This window comes from Phasianus colchicus, chromosome 14, assembly GCF_987193195.1.
Source record: "Phasianus colchicus chromosome 14, bPhaCol1.hap1.1, whole genome shotgun sequence".
NCBI classification, from domain to species: Eukaryota; Metazoa; Chordata; class Aves; order Galliformes; family Phasianidae; genus Phasianus; species Phasianus colchicus.
The window spans coordinates 11,753,355-11,769,198 of record NC_143449.1 but is presented as its reverse complement, the minus strand read 5'-3'; the positions used below and the strand labels follow the sequence as shown (position 1 = coordinate 11,769,198).

Below are 15,844 nucleotides of genomic sequence, written 5' to 3'. Positions count from 1 at the left end.
TTCGTGTCAGCCTACCCAGCGAGCGGATTACAGAAACCTTTTCCAACAAAGCGCCAACGAACTATCTGCACAGACGACTCCCTCCTCCTTGGTACATCGCGCGCTCTGCATTGTTTGTGGTCCTGTAAGCGTCACGCTCGTCAGAACAGCGAACACCGCTTCTCCATCCCAACGCAGTTCGGTGCTGAACCCTCCAGCACTGGCCGGCAGCTCCACAACCGGCCCAGACCCGGCTGCAGGCAGGCAGCTGACGGGAGGCCGGCCTCTTCCCCATGGAAGAAAACCTGAAGGAAATTCAATGGAAGAATACGAGCCAAAAATGACTTTTCACATGGTGACAAAAAACTTGGAACAATCTTATGTTGAGCGTGAGGGTGTCTATAAACAGAGCTGCTTTACCCCATCTGAGCTGTTATTGGTGATGCCAATAATGAGTATTTTAAACATCTTCTCTGCAAAACTGCATATCTTACTATTCACTTCTAAATCATGTAAATGAACGCCACATGAAACTATGTAATTTTAGAGGTATGCTTCTTAAAACAGACATAAATAAAACCTGCCACAATGCAAATTCATCTATGTGATATAAAATGACAGAAATCAAAAGAAAAACTAAATAAAGACAAATAGATGAAGGAATGTGTAAGCACGTATCTTTTACAGATGTCATAAACTGAATTAAACAACTTCTAGCCCAGCTGTATCACACACTTGCATTCAGTTACAGTGCTTCTTGTCACTTTTTTCCACTGAGTTTGAAGATTATTCATTTCAAACCAAACCTGAACTTCCTTAAATATGAAGGATCTCTCACTAGGCTGTGATTTGCACAACAATGGCATTATTGATGCCTGACAGTCGAACAATCTATTGCATGACAAACTACACGTTCTAATCCACATAAGTTTAAATTAACCCAGCTATCCACACAGAACCAAGTTTCACACAGAAAAATGATCACAATGACAAGTCCCCAGCCACCCACCATCTTCTAGACTTTGTCCCTCCACATTAATGCCAGTAAGACACACTTGTTTGTTCTAAACACAGATTTGGAAGCGAAAGTGATCTTGCATATCTTCCATACAAACCCACTACAGCATCATGAAAAAACCCACTAACTGCAGGTCTCTACCTCTGCAGAAGTTATGTGGAAAAAAAAACTCCACAGCATTTAAAAAACAGGCATCCCATACTGTCAGGTAGGTAAAACAGTAAGAAGAGAACTGGAATAGGATTGCATGCAAAAAAAAAAGTTACCTTTGATTTCAACAGAAGCAAGGGATCTCAAACTCAAGTGTCAACATACCATAACTAGTTCTTATACAGAACCACATTTGATTAAATTCCACTTATACAAGCAGCACTTACTGATTAAATTTCTATGGCGCTGTCCCCTGTTCTCCTACACAATACTATTGTTACTTGTTTTATAGGCAAGTCGAAATCTGCTGCAAATGGAAGCATTAACTGCTCCTCATTTTGGAGCACATTCAGAGCACACAGCACCTTTCAGATACCATCACACTGAATTCAAATGTCTGTCTTGTTATAATGTCATGCGATCAGTTCACACTGCAAGATGAATTAAGACTTTTCTGAAAATAGTGCTATATACATTTTTTAAAGTAAAAGAACACTTATTCCTACAGCTGATATCTATTTAAACATCAACTCTTCACCTCCTATGCACATTATGTCCTGCAGTCACCCTGCTTTGCACTATGTCATTAGATATCTCAATTAAGCAAACAGAACTGGTTCTGGGGCAAGACCTCAGTCGACGTGAGCTAAACATTAAAAAATACAAAAACTTTCTTCTTTATATTGCTTAAGCATATGATTACATACAATCATTAAAAAAATAAACCTAGGAAGTTGCAATGGAGTCCATGCCCTAATCAATTTAAAAAACCAAACATTTTAAAAATAATTCCTAACAGAATCCTTTTGTCAACTTACAGACTCTTCAAGGAAGTACTGGTACTGTCACCGTTACATTTTAGGTCATTTTGATCATCTGCCTCACAGACACTCTTCTGCTAATGCTACATCCTCCATAGTATCATAAGCAAAGGACCCAGTGCACGAATTCAACACACCAACATTGCCTTTGTCAAGACTACCAAATAGAGAACTCTCTATACACACACACCTCCACCTGAAGAGGTTGAACTACAAAGAGTGTTTTTTGCAATTTAAACAGTACTTTGTCAAGGGAGGAAAAAAAAAAAATCTAAGTTTTACTTTAGAAGTCAGAGAGCAGAGTCCTTCAGAGCACTACCAGGCAAGCTGCAACACAGCCAACTCAGCCTCACCACTCCTCCACCTGATCCCCAAAGCAATCATCCCAAAGAAAAAATAAATAATCAAGCATTCATCAAATAGATAGTCCTTTCAGATCCTATTATGAACTTCCTTCTTGCAGAGATAGCTTCTTGTTAGATTCCATTGAGCAGCTGAGAACTCAAGTGTTATGCTCCATACTGATGGCTCTGGGAAATCCAGGCAACGAAGCTGGAAGTATCGGCTGCTGATCACAAAGCAGCCCCACGGGGATCGAGGGGGAGTTAAGAAACACATTCCCTTCTACCAACTGCCTGCATAACAGATATTGACATAAAGTAGAAGAGTTGCTGGAAATAGGGAAAGGCAATTTACAAGTTCACGTTGTCAAAAAAAAAAAACAAAAACATTTCCTATAAGAACAAGAAGAAATTCAGAAACAGACTACAAACCTGAACTAAGAACTGTATTATTTAGCCATGAGAAAAGGGGGGACAGAGGGGGAGTTAAAAAAAAAAACTTTTCTAAACAAGCAGAATTTCTATACAATTGCTCATTTGTCCTTTCCATCCTTGTCACTTACAAGGCCAGGCCACTTACAGTGACACAGAACACAGGCTGGCACTCCAGGAAAGCAGCAATAAGCAATGTGCCTTCAGCAGCATTGTATCCTAGCTCAGCCTAGACCCACAGAAGCTGTAAAAACTTTCAACTCTGCTAATTCTACTTATCCTGCACATTAACATGCATGATGAAGTATTTTCAAAAAAAATTTAAACTTCATAGATAGCACTGTAACAGTGTGAAGTTGTCAGATGTAGTCATCACTTGTAGCAGTTTATGATAAAAATAAGCCTCTCAGAAGGTGCAGATCCCCTACCAGACCAAGACCAAAATTTGGGCTTTTACTAAATGTACATTACAGAAACCATTACAGAAGACACATCTTTTCTTATTGTCAGGGAAGTCCCAAGAAATACTCCAACTTGCTTACAGGGTTATTAGGACATTTTACAAGCATGTGGTTCTCTGTCAACTCACCCTCACCAGACTTCACTGTGCTCATCCCTGCATCCCACAGTAACTGCACACAGTGAACAGAATCAAAGAAAGAACCACAACAGCTCCAGAATATAGAAAGTTTGCGAGTCTCGTGATGTCATTTTCACAGTACAGAGTTTAACAGTGATTTCATAGCAAACAAGGGGCTCCACTTCCAAACTTGGAACACTTTACCTTATGTTAAGATTCCATTATGAACTCTTGACTGCACCGCAAATTAATGCAAGTCCTATCTCCTTCAATGCATCTGTCAGGTAGCCATTATACCTGGCAAAGCAACTGCTTCATAGGAAGAGCTGTCACTTCTAACTGAAGCGAAAGAAGCATACAGTCATCCACTTTGTGAGGTTTCCCAAGGCCTAAAGCCATTCTTTACATGTCAGGGCTGGAAGACACATGATACAAGGGCACAGGAGATAGAAGCCAGTTGTATTTTCGTATTATTATTGAATAAGAACTTGAACAGGATACATCAGGAAACTTAGGGACCAAAAATATTGAACGGTTGTTGTTAATGCTGCCTCTGTTGAAATACTAGTGACAGCCACCTACAAGAGCTGGCATTCACTGAGAATCTAACTGGTTGTGTTAAAGATGGCAAACTAGATATGAACCTCCTTGTTGAATCAAGACAGACTACCCAAATAAAATAAATAACACCTCTGGTATGAACCTTCTGCAGTCCAAGTTCACTGATTAAGCTGCTGCATAACCCTCTAACCCAGCATCTGCACTGGCAAAACATGCTAGCATATTCTCATGTGCAAAGAAGTCTCAGAACAAACAAGAGCAAGTTCCACAACAGATTCTGTTATTTAAGCAAATACCCAGTTTTACAGGTGCAGTAACTTGAGATGTTTTTAAAACAACATGTTGGCTTTATAAAAAGATACTTAAAAATCAGTAAATCGGTAGAAATAGAGCATTATCTAATACTCTTATTAACTGCAGTTTGCTTAATTGCAATCTTTAAGTCCTGAATACAACTAAAACTGTCAGATGCATTTAATTGAAATACTATCCCTGAGCTAAACCCTGTGTTTTTCTAACAAGGTATATGCCAGTCATGAATAGCCAACTGTTCCCCTTCCATGGAGAAACCCACAGGGAGTGCAGGAGCAAGGGGGGAGAGGGGGGGGTGGGAAGAGAGCTGAACTACAGAACAGGGCAGGGAGGAGGAGAAGCATTTGCTTTGAGGTATTTTTGGGGTTTTGAGCTTCACTTTTTTTCCTTTGTTGTTTGATTGGTAATTTGTTTTGTTCTGCATTTAATCAAATGATCTTTGTTTCTTCATTTTCCCCAGTATATCAAGACATCAGCCTTCATTTGAAAATTAAAGAATGTTCTTTCTTTCTTCCTAGGTCTCCTCACCTTTCCTCCATCTCCATTTGTAATGTATTTTTAACATAACATGGTAAGCAGAATCAAATCCAAAAAAAAGACTAAGAACTGAAGAACAGGAATTTGTAAAAAGCAGGTATTTCATAGTTTTAAAGCAAATTCATAATATTAGACTCAGTTTCATTACGTGCAAAACTGACACTACTTTACTCCATTCTACATCATTGCCTAGCAATCTTTTCTTGGCTCTTACTATCTCTCAGAGATACTTCACAGCACAGAACTCTTGTAGGCCCAGCCGGCATTACCTGTCTGTTAGTACAAACTTCTTACTCGTTACTCAAGAGATTATGAATAACTGGCATTTCTCTGCTCAAGGGTTCCCCCTTGATCACAACAGATACTACGCCTATCTGTCACCTCCTCTCCAGTTAGCCTACAGAATCCTTCCTTCATTTCATAAGAATAACACCCAACAGTCTGAACAGATTTTTGACATACATGGAGCAAATGAAGCATCACGTTTGCTTAGGTAACACAGAAAAGTCTCTTCATTTCCAGCAATTATATTCAATACAAATATTACGTTAACAAGCTTACCCATGAAATATTATTGTCAGTTAAGGAGTAGAAGTATTTCTACATAATACTACTACTGTTGTGAAGCTCACAGAAAAGGAAAAACACCTCCCTGACTCAGTACCTACCTCTTCCAGTACCTACTAAGGTTACTGCACATATTCATTGAAAAACTATCCACAAGATTCTCAGGTCACGGCGGCTTCCTACTTAGTGGGCTTGGTTTCATTTCTGTTTTGGGGGGGTTTCTGTGTTCTGGTTTGGTTCTACATGTGGGTGGGTTTTTTTGGTTGCTTATTTATTTATGAGTAAATAGTGCCTACAGACCAGTAAACATGCATGGTATCTCAACGTACTTTGGACAGAATCACAGAATCACTCAGGTTGGAAAAGACCTTAAAGATCATTGAGTCCAACCACAAAGAACTAGAAACTACTTTAATTTATCCTGATATTAATATTTGCAACCAGTCTCAAATTAAGAGCCTAAGTACAAAAATAATAACACCAGAATTCCCACTGAATACACCATTCAAAAAGGAAAGTGTATCTCTACAAGTGTATGAAAGTAACAGGTCTATCAATAACATTCAGTCCAACAAAAAGCTGCATCTTGATAAAAACTTATCCTGAAACAGTACTGCTTAAAAATGAGTGAAGGCAATATATTTACTTGGAGTAAGGAAAAAAAGTCTTCAATTTCTTTGTATTTTTTCCTCTCTGTAAGAAAAATCAGAACAGCAGCAGTACTACATAGTATGTGAGATATGCAGTTGGAAGGCTGAACGACCCAGGAATGCATATTTGGATAATCTGACTTTGTTATTTGTCTGAAGTTCCGCTCAACATATTCTTGTTAGCAACTCCCCACACCAAATTAGTCTCTCTCAAGTAGCAAGTGAAGCATACGCAGCAACCTCCATCAAAGAGGCGATTAACAACTGCTACAAAAAATAATTATATATGAAGATGGTTTGAAAGACAATACTGTACCTACAGTGACCTCACTGTATTCACAGCACTGATAAAACCATTTCCCTTTTTAAAAAAATAGTGCTTTTTTTATTCATCAAAAGAGAACAGCCCCAAGGTCACCTGTCAATAACAGAACAAACCCTCAGTAAATCACAGTGCTTCACAAATAAATTCCTCATCAGTAATTAAAACCAGGCCTCTCTGGCCCTGTGTTATCAGCTCATCAAATTCATTGCTCATCTAGAATAACAGATCCACATCTGCAGTCATTACAGCATGCCAGATAAATCAATCCTCTCAATGATGCTTTGAGCCATCTCTGCTCCCTTTTAACCAGCCCGATATTTATTTCCCCCTGACACTTCTGACATTCTATTTACTGTAGGCAAATGGAACTCATACGGCACCTTGTAATGGCTTTACCAAACCCCATTGTGGGGCACATCTTCGAAGACTGATGGTTGCAATAAACAAGGTTTTATGGTGTAAGTGTGAGCTTCCAACTTTTTTTTCCCCAGGAATTCGACTTCTGCAGTGAAGGTTTATTACATCTGATTGCAGGTGGAAAAGCTATATTCACTTGTAGTCCTATTAGCTAAAAGCAAGGAGAAAACTTCTGAAATAATACTATTTGTGCACTTTTATTCCTGCATTGATAACAATACAGAATAAAGCATGTCGTCAGGAATCAGAAAGAAAACTCATAGTTTATCATTCTGCTTCCCCTGACCAAATCAAACAGTCTCCTCTGCTAAACCTCAAAAACAGAACAGCAGCAATATATAATGGCTGCCTCCGTACAAAGTACGTACCAAAACTTCCCTAATACACATTGTTATTTTCACTCACAGCTGACGTGCTTACATAGATATCCATAAACATGGAATGGAATGAATTACCTTTCTGTGTCATCCGCACCCAGCCAAAGTCATAGGCTTCTTTCACTGCAGAAACCAAAAATTCTCACCAGACAGCACGTGCACCATGCACCTAAGGCTGCTGGTTTCAAAGTGAGAACAAATTGTCTTCTTGAGAGTACAACAAAGAGCACAAAAACTACATCTCAATATAAATCTTGATTGTTTGTACACTATCACAGCTGCTCTATTCAAACAAACTGAGTGAAAATCTGTCTAAATGAGAAGGAAGACAATTTCTGAAGTCTGAAAGAACCTCCCAGAACACAACATGCCTTAAAAGCTGAGTTCAGCAATTTCAAGATCTTCAGCATTATGTGAGGGTGGCATGCTTACACATAGAAAAGCGTGATACAGTGTATGCCTAGAAGCATATGCTATCCAGCCATTAACCTAGCTGCAGTACTATAAATCCATAGTTTCTATACTACAAGGAGAAGCATACTGTGGTTACACTGACTACCAGAACGGGTTTCTCATGTGGCAGAGAACTCAATGAAGAAAGGCAATCCAGCCCAGGAAACCAAAGCCTATCCCGGTTAGCCAGCTGCACTGCAACTGGATCTGTGTCACTGTGCACAAACCATCCTTAAAAATGAGCAGTGCTCCACACTGCGCCTGTAATTATGCATGGCTTAAAATTGACTTGCATTAAATTACTGTCACAGGGTCAGTGGAGCTCTCTTTTGGCATATATTAAGATTTTATTTCTAACATGAAAAGACTTCTAAGTCCATTTTTTCAGCAAAAATAAAGCTAAAGCCTATAGGAGGCTATGAATTCTCAGATGCTCTTTTGAACACTGATTCAAACATGACAGGATATAGTCTTTTCCTTAATGAAAAATCTATATTTATCACTCTATTGTTCTTGTGTACTGATCCTACTGCTCTCGGAGGCCAAAGTTTGAATATATTGGATTTTGAAATAATAGCCCAAGGCTCTGAGACATTGAATCGTGATATATAAATGATGAGACGCTAGTTGCCTATTTCTCTCTTTCTCGCCACAAAAAGAAAACGCACATACCAGACTGAAATCCTTTCCAGTCTGCATTATCTGTACAGCGGTAATTTTGTTGGGATAGTCACAAAGCTACAAACAATAAAATCAGATTATACTTGGAAAAATAATCTACCTGTTCTACAAATGAATCTGTGATTTGTTGCTTAAAAATGAGTGAAAGTCTATTTCTACCGAGCCATAGATTTGATAAGTTGGATTTGTTTAGCTTGTTTTAATTCCATTTGAGTTTACTCACAATAAAGAAACAAAACATTTAGGAACAATTAATTTAGAAGAAGGATTTAGGGACTGAATTTATTATACATCTTACACTTAGATTCTTCGGTAAAATAGAGGTTAAAAAAAGAAAACCCATGCATATGGCTTGTTAGTGCTTTCAGAGGAGCAGAGAGAAAAGTTATTTTTTAATTTACTATAAAATTTAAGTAACTGTTATCATGAATACACAGGAGAGAACATGAAGAAAATGAGAGGGACTTTTCTCAATCACCCCACAATAATACAGACTTTCTATCCTCTAATTTCTACCAAGTTGTACTTTCTCCACTACTGTATTTTCATCCCCCAAGAACTGTGTCTAGATTCTGTTTCTTGGATGGATCAAACCTCTCTTTTAATCTCAAGGCTCAGGCTTAAGTTTTCAAAAGCAGCCATAGAAATATGCATCTTGCCTCAGTATCCATTAGATTTCCATACAAACGTGAAGATCTGATCTTCACTCTTTTGTCAAGTACCTGAAAACTGAGATCTGAAATCCATACATTACTTCAGCAGTTCAACATACAGTACCCTCGTGACAATTAATACTGCAGGGAAATGCTGAGGTGACTGAAACAAAATCACAAAGGTAAATAAATCTCTGTAACAATTTTAAAGAAGATTTCTGTTAAGTGTTAAAGTTATATCACGCTTGTATACAAATGTTATATACATATAAATAAAAAGAACCATGCATCAAGCAACAGTCCGTGCTATGCTATTTTATCTAAGCTGCTGCTAAGCTACCCAAATCTAAGTTCTTTGATCATCAAAATCAAATGCAACCTCAATTTCACAAATCTCAAAGCAGATACTTCCATTAGCTACGCTCCATAGCATGGAACAAGATCAATTCTGCATTAATACTAACAAACAACCCTACTCTCTTCTGCAGGACACAGCACCTTTTTATATGGTTTCTAACCAAAAATCAAACTCACTCATGCTAAATTAGCTGTGAGTTTATGACCAAACATAACATAGAACAACACAAGGTTGTTCAGTCTATAAGTGTATATACCCCACTGCACCACTCTTCTGAATGCTGGGTTCAGAAAAAACAGCATCTGGAACATTTACTTCAGAAGAAGTTTAACATGTTCTCCACAGGTAAAAACATGAGACCAATTGCAGCCAGCTGCTGGCACAGCACTGGGAACATCTCTGTGCTCAACTTAGGAACTGAACCTGGCATCTCCACAACCCAGAGGGCCCAAAACATGGCTGCAGCCTCACAGGCAGCTGCGCTCACATGTGCCCCTATCTTTGTGTTACAGTGCTTGTCCATCTGTTTGCTCAGCTTATTCAATTAAAAAAACCTGTAGAAGACCACTTAGTACCTGATGCTTTTGTTAAGTTTCCTCCTACACTAGCAAGCAGCTGTGCACAACGAGGGGTCACAGGAACAGGGCAGGATGGACTGGGAATGCACAGGCTGGAAGGAGCCAGAACTTGCCCTGCCAGAAGTGGTGAGCTACCCCATCTGCTCACCCAGTACTGTGCCATGGCACCTCAGGGCACTGTGCAGCAGTGGATGCCAGCAACTACTCCAGAAGCTTATGTCATTCTGATGCACTGATGTCATTCCATTTTCTGGTTTGTTTTTTAAGTTCGATCAGTGGCTATTTCCAGGAGGCTTCAGCTGCTGAAGCAGGGTGACAGAAGGCACTTACTTGGGTTGACAAGTTATTTAAGACCTCCAGATACTTAAGGCTGAAAGCACCCTCCCTATTTTCAGCATGGTCTTTCCACTAGTTAAGTGGCTTCCTACTGACCATTCTGATTTTGCGGATCCAGTCCTGAAGAATTGTACTTTTCCTGCTACCACTCGATCCACACATTTTGAACCCATACAGCTATGGATGAAACACCCTGAAGTTAAACATTTAAAAGCAGCACTAGACACCCCTGAAGAGCTGAATCTCATTGACTTACAAAAAGATCAAGCACCTCAGCAGCTGAAGTAAACGATAAGGTTCTTTTTCCAGCTCTGACCTTGAAATCATATTGCCTCATTAGTCACCATTATGATGGCAACCCTGTGCTAATAAGTATTATTTGTAATGAATACATGATAAGGAAATCTACCAAGACACTAAAGAAAGAATGTGACTAATTCTTTTCAACTGCCTGAAGTAAAGTAAGTTTCCTGAAATGTTTCATTAAGCATAATGCAGAAATACTGTTTAGATACTATTTGATTTCCAAACTGCCCTATAGAGAGGCATGTAAAAGTTTCTTTTGAAGTGTACATGTTACCAGATAGAACAATCGTTTCCTAAAAATGGATTTTTAAAATTTGTTTTTAAGCTGGGTGATGAGCAGATTCAAAACACTGCATTACAGAATACAGACATCTTTCTGAATTATTGGGCATATGTGTACAATATTATATGCAATTTGTATTTTATTACTTTTGGGTAATTGGTAAATAATTATATATTAACCCCTTAAAAGGTGATTTTTCAGTGTTGGCAAGTAACAAAAGAGATCAAGTTGTCAGTGCTCCCAGATAGCTTTGTTCCCATTCTTCCAAGCTTTTCTTTTAATGAAATACCAAAGCTATTTGCTTTTTCTCCTCATTCACTTCATATAATCCCACATATTGTTAGTCTAAAAACAAGCTTCATTTAATAGTAAAGAAACTGACTTGTCTTGCCACATCTAAACTGCAATCTTGTCTAAACAGATAAAATTGATAATTTACTGAATTATCAATGACTGCCTACATTTATTTAAGAATAACTCGCAAGAAGTTAAAACTAGTGTTTCTATGATCTATTCCCCGAGCAGCTCCCCAAACCCACACAGCAGGCTCTGGATCCATCACTCCAGCCCACGACACAGCCACCAACTTCTTGCACAACAGGAGATGTAAGCCACTAGGAAGCCCAACAGAGGAGACCATGATCCACAACCACCAGCTTCCTTTTTGCCACCCTGCTGACCTGCTTCAGCTACATGCTGGTAGCACCAGGGGGAATTCCGTGAGGCAGCCCAGCCCTCCAGCTTCCCCCAGCTGCCCAGCAGGTGCTCTGTGTCTCCAGAAATGAGGAAACCAAGTCAACAAGTTTCCCACATTTCTCAAGTTTTCATTTCAATTCAATAATAATTTCAATACACTTAACTAGTTGGCAACTTCCCGCATTCATGAGTTCCTTCAGAACATTCATAAATACATCACAATTAATAGCTAGAAGCAATGCAAAAGACAAAAATGGGTGAAGGAAGCAGAAGGCAGCTCTCAGCAGAAGCTGACCAACAACCTGATGGGCATTCGGTAATACCTCTTTGGCTGAGGGCTGAGTAACTTCAAGTTTATGATCAGAAGCACCACCTCTGCAGACTTTTCTTGCCCTAACTCGTCCATCCTGTGAAAGCCATGCACAGCCAAATGTTTGCAGTGTCCAGCAGGAAAGAGTTTTGAAGTCTGCTGCTCTTGCAGACCACCTGCTCTGCTTTTAACTACTGTTAACTTCACCTGCCTTCTAATTCCTGCAACAAGCCACAAGTGCTCACTCTCACATTTTTACAGCTTTACACCACCCTTGGCCAAACGCACAGAAGCTGCTCTTCACCCATCACTCTCACTACTTTTCTGCTGGTTTCTGTTTTGCCTGGACACCATTACTTTCTGAATAATCCCAGAATGGCTCAACTTGAAAGGAACCTTAAATAAGTACATGAAGAGCCCTCAGGCAATCTGCGTATATTTAAACTGATTTAAAATTGATGTTCTCCATTACTATTTCATCCTATTTACTAGAAGAGAGCTGCAAGCTTTAGCAACCAATTAAATAAGAGACACATGTACCAGCATGTGCAAATACGACTTAAGCATCCCTACTATCCCCCAAACACTCCCTGCCTGCTGCCAAAATTAAATCTTCATTTCCTGTGCTATTAATAGCAACAGTGAACATCTTCTATGTGCGTAGAGAACAACTACAGCGTACCACCTCCCAACCTGACCAACACCTTCCCCTGAAGAATACCAGGCTAATGCTTTCCTGATCTATTCTTTACTTTATATTAATCCATGTACAACATGAGAAGTACATTATATCATACCTAAATTAAAACAAACATAGCAAGCATTAACTCATGCAAGAGAAAAGCATTGTACAGATTCTTTGAAGAGCCTTTGAAATCTACACCAAGAGCTCTTTACTCACTTCCTATCACAGCAGGGCCCACAGCTAAGCTTGCTTGGACTGTTTTCCAGTACTGATACATTACTTTAACATGAATAAAATGTACACTAACATGCAGAAATTTTCTATTAACTAACATGAGTGAAATGAGTTCTGTTTACTTTCTTGCACTTTTTTTAATATTAATTCTGATTAATTTATTAATGGTGAATTTAACAGTACAACTTCCCCCCATAGGCATTACTTTAAAATTGTACAGCTCCAGTCATGGATCAGATCCCAGCTGAATCATATAGAACATAACAGAACAAAAATACAGTTCCTTCTACAAAGAATTTACAACTCTAACTGCTGATGCAGGACAGGAAATAAAGAACACTAACAGAGCAGCAGAAAAACACTGTGCAGCTCAGTAGTTACTGAGTCTTTAGGGGTTTTGTTTGTTTGAGGTTGCTTTTCTGTTCACTTTTTTTTTTTTTTTAAAGTTTATTTGGGGTTGTCTTTACTTTTTTTGTTTAAGTTTTTCAAAAACTGATCACCATCAAGATTTTTAGTCCTCATAGCAATAGACGTAAAAGAAAACACAACTCTGTGGATGCTTCTGGCAATGCCTGCTATAACACAACTGACAGCATGGAGGAAGTTACAAAGCAAAAAATCTGCACCATCCCACAGTCAGGTCCATGTTACCCAAATAGCAAAATCAGGAAAAAATCCAACAGACAGGACAAATGGAAAAGGGATCCTAAGATAAAGAACTTTGATGCTGTAGGAAAGGTAACATCAGATACGAGTTCTACATTACCCAGAAAAGGGTGACGGTCACAATCCCATTCAACAAAGACCTGCTTACCCATTCCATGGATCAGGGCTCACCAAAAACTCCAAAGGAGAGATCTCCAAGTAGAGATCCCTCCCTGGTGACAGCCAGCCCTTAAGTAGGGAGGGGTGGAACGTGGTTGCAGCCAGATAAGTGAACTGCTTCCACCTGTGCTCCCACTGCTGGCTGTGTCCCTTCACCAGGTGCTCAATCACTGGTTCAGGCTGTGACTCAGCAATTCCCATACAGGTGCACTGCAGAAAGAAAAATGATTCCTGGAAAGCTATGAACATGCATGTTTGTACAGTTTTGAAATTCCACTTTCACCTTCTTAGACTTCACTAATTAATTTAATGGCTATTTCTTAATACATGTAAGGTACGACCAAAAGAGAATAATTGAGTAGAACACACGTATGCACATGCATGCACACACTCCTACTTCAAAGGGTAACCTATACACAACCTCACCAGTTTGAAGATCATGTGCATGTTATCTTGCCTTCTTGCCTTCCACTGCTGAGAATCTTTACCTCCACTGTGTCACTACTTTTTCATACAGCTGCATCCTAAAACTTGAACACCACTGAGTCACAGACTGCTACAGTAAATGAATCTGACATTTTTAATGTGAAACACTAAAAAGTAGAAGTTGAGTAACTGCTGAGCTGAGAAGTTCAAAATTCTAAGTTAAGAAATGATAAAGCTATGGAAATGTATTAACATGACTACACAAATGTTCTTAATATGTCATTTCATCTACAAGCTTCCAGAACAATTTAAAGTGTACACGCTACTGCTGTGGAAAGCATAAGACTGTATTGCTTTCAGTATACTGAAGTGCAGCTGCATCCAAATGGGTGAAGATACACAGGTCCTTTACATCAGCTAATTAACGATGTGAACGTGAAGTATGAAGACCATTTCGTATCATATTACGATTTCAGGGTTAGGGTTCCAGTTACATACTTTGAGCCGTAAATACCTGAATATTTTTTTATTTCTCAGTCTCAGTATCTCTTTTCAATGACAGAATTAGATGTTTCTTCAAAAACTATTCAATTAACCCAATCCACAAGAATACCACAGAAGGGATTACATTTGGATTTTGAAACTAACTTGAAATTAGTGGACAATAGAATGACTTATTCAAGATTATTTCTAAGAAATATTTTCAATTCTTATTTGGTTAATATTAAAATAGCCTTTACCTTAACCACTGAAAACAGGCTCCATTAGTATGAAAACTGTGAACAGTACTGAATATCACTGTAAGTGCATAAGTCCCAAGGTCATGTGAAAAATCCTTTAATTCATGTTTCTATTAAAATATTTTTTTCAGAGGAGTGTATGCTCGTCAAGACAGCATACTGGTAATGGCAACACATCCCACAATGCTAAGAATAACCTCTACAAAGGGAGTAAGCATAAGCATAAGCAAAGTCCTTTCAAAGGGTAGAGAATTTGTTCCAACTTCCCTCTCCACAGAAACAGCCATTTGAAAACGACTGCTTTAGGAAAGACTGCTCATCATCTCAGAAACACTGCCATAGAACGAGACCAAAAAAAAAAACAACAGAACACTGAAAATAAAAGCCATGTAACAGGCACTCCCCTCAAAACATTTATCACTCATGCAAGCTGAACACCAACCTTCAGGTGTCCCACTTTTCTGCACCAATCCAGTTTAGGATGATGTTATTCCATGCTCTAATAAAAGAGAAGAAAAAAATCCAAACAAAAGAAGGAAAGAAGAAGCAAGTATTAAACTTGCTCCGTTCTACTTGCATGTAATCCTTTTGATGGTTCAGTGCAGGACCAGTTCTTAACTCCAACAGCTGAAATACATTTGTATTTACATTTTTAAATATGCCATGAATAGGCAGTAAGCAGTTTTATTAAAACGCAGGCAGGTTAAGACTGGCCAAAAGAAAATCTCACATGTAGAAGACCCCACAATCAGATAAGGCGTTACTGTAGGTCACTGTGTTATTGAAGATGATAGAGTCTGACAAACTTTAATAGTCCATCTCAGCACAGAGAATTAACACCTCTACGTACACACTACAATTAATCAACAAATAAGAGGTACTTGAGGGAATGTACTTAAATGATTTGATACTCTTGAACATAAATACAAAGAAAAATCATGAGATAGCTCCACTACTACATCTTCTATTCGTAAACTGTACAAAACTACATGGATTAATTCTTTCTTGTCCAGTTTCTTGCCAGACAACTTAAAATGATCTGAGATCCAGGGCAGAGACCCACTATCTACTGTCACGTGTCATTACTTGAAGAAAACTGGCTAGTGCAGATGTAAGAAAAATATCTGAATGAGCAGTTGGATAACAAAGACTTCGGCACCCATGGACAAGAAGAGTGGAAAAATAACTGAATCATTACTGCAGACCACTTTTC

General features: G+C 38.8%; 1 protein-coding gene across 5 annotated transcripts in view; it reads right to left on the bottom strand.

Moving 5' to 3' along the window:
* DACH2 (dachshund family transcription factor 2) overlaps window positions 1-15,844 on the bottom strand; it is a 266,697-nt gene that overhangs the window by 236,062 nt on the left and 14,791 nt on the right. The window contains exon 1 of one of the 5 annotated variants that reach the window (XM_090150275.1): window positions 13,455-14,064. The exons of the other annotated variants lie outside the window; for them this stretch is intronic. Coding sequence (XP_090006401.1) covers window positions 13,455-13,714 — 260 coding nt within the window. The 5' untranslated portion in view covers window positions 13,715-14,064. Of the gene's footprint in view, window positions 1-13,454; window positions 14,065-15,844 lie in introns of those variants that run through there. 5 annotated transcript variants of the gene reach the window in all.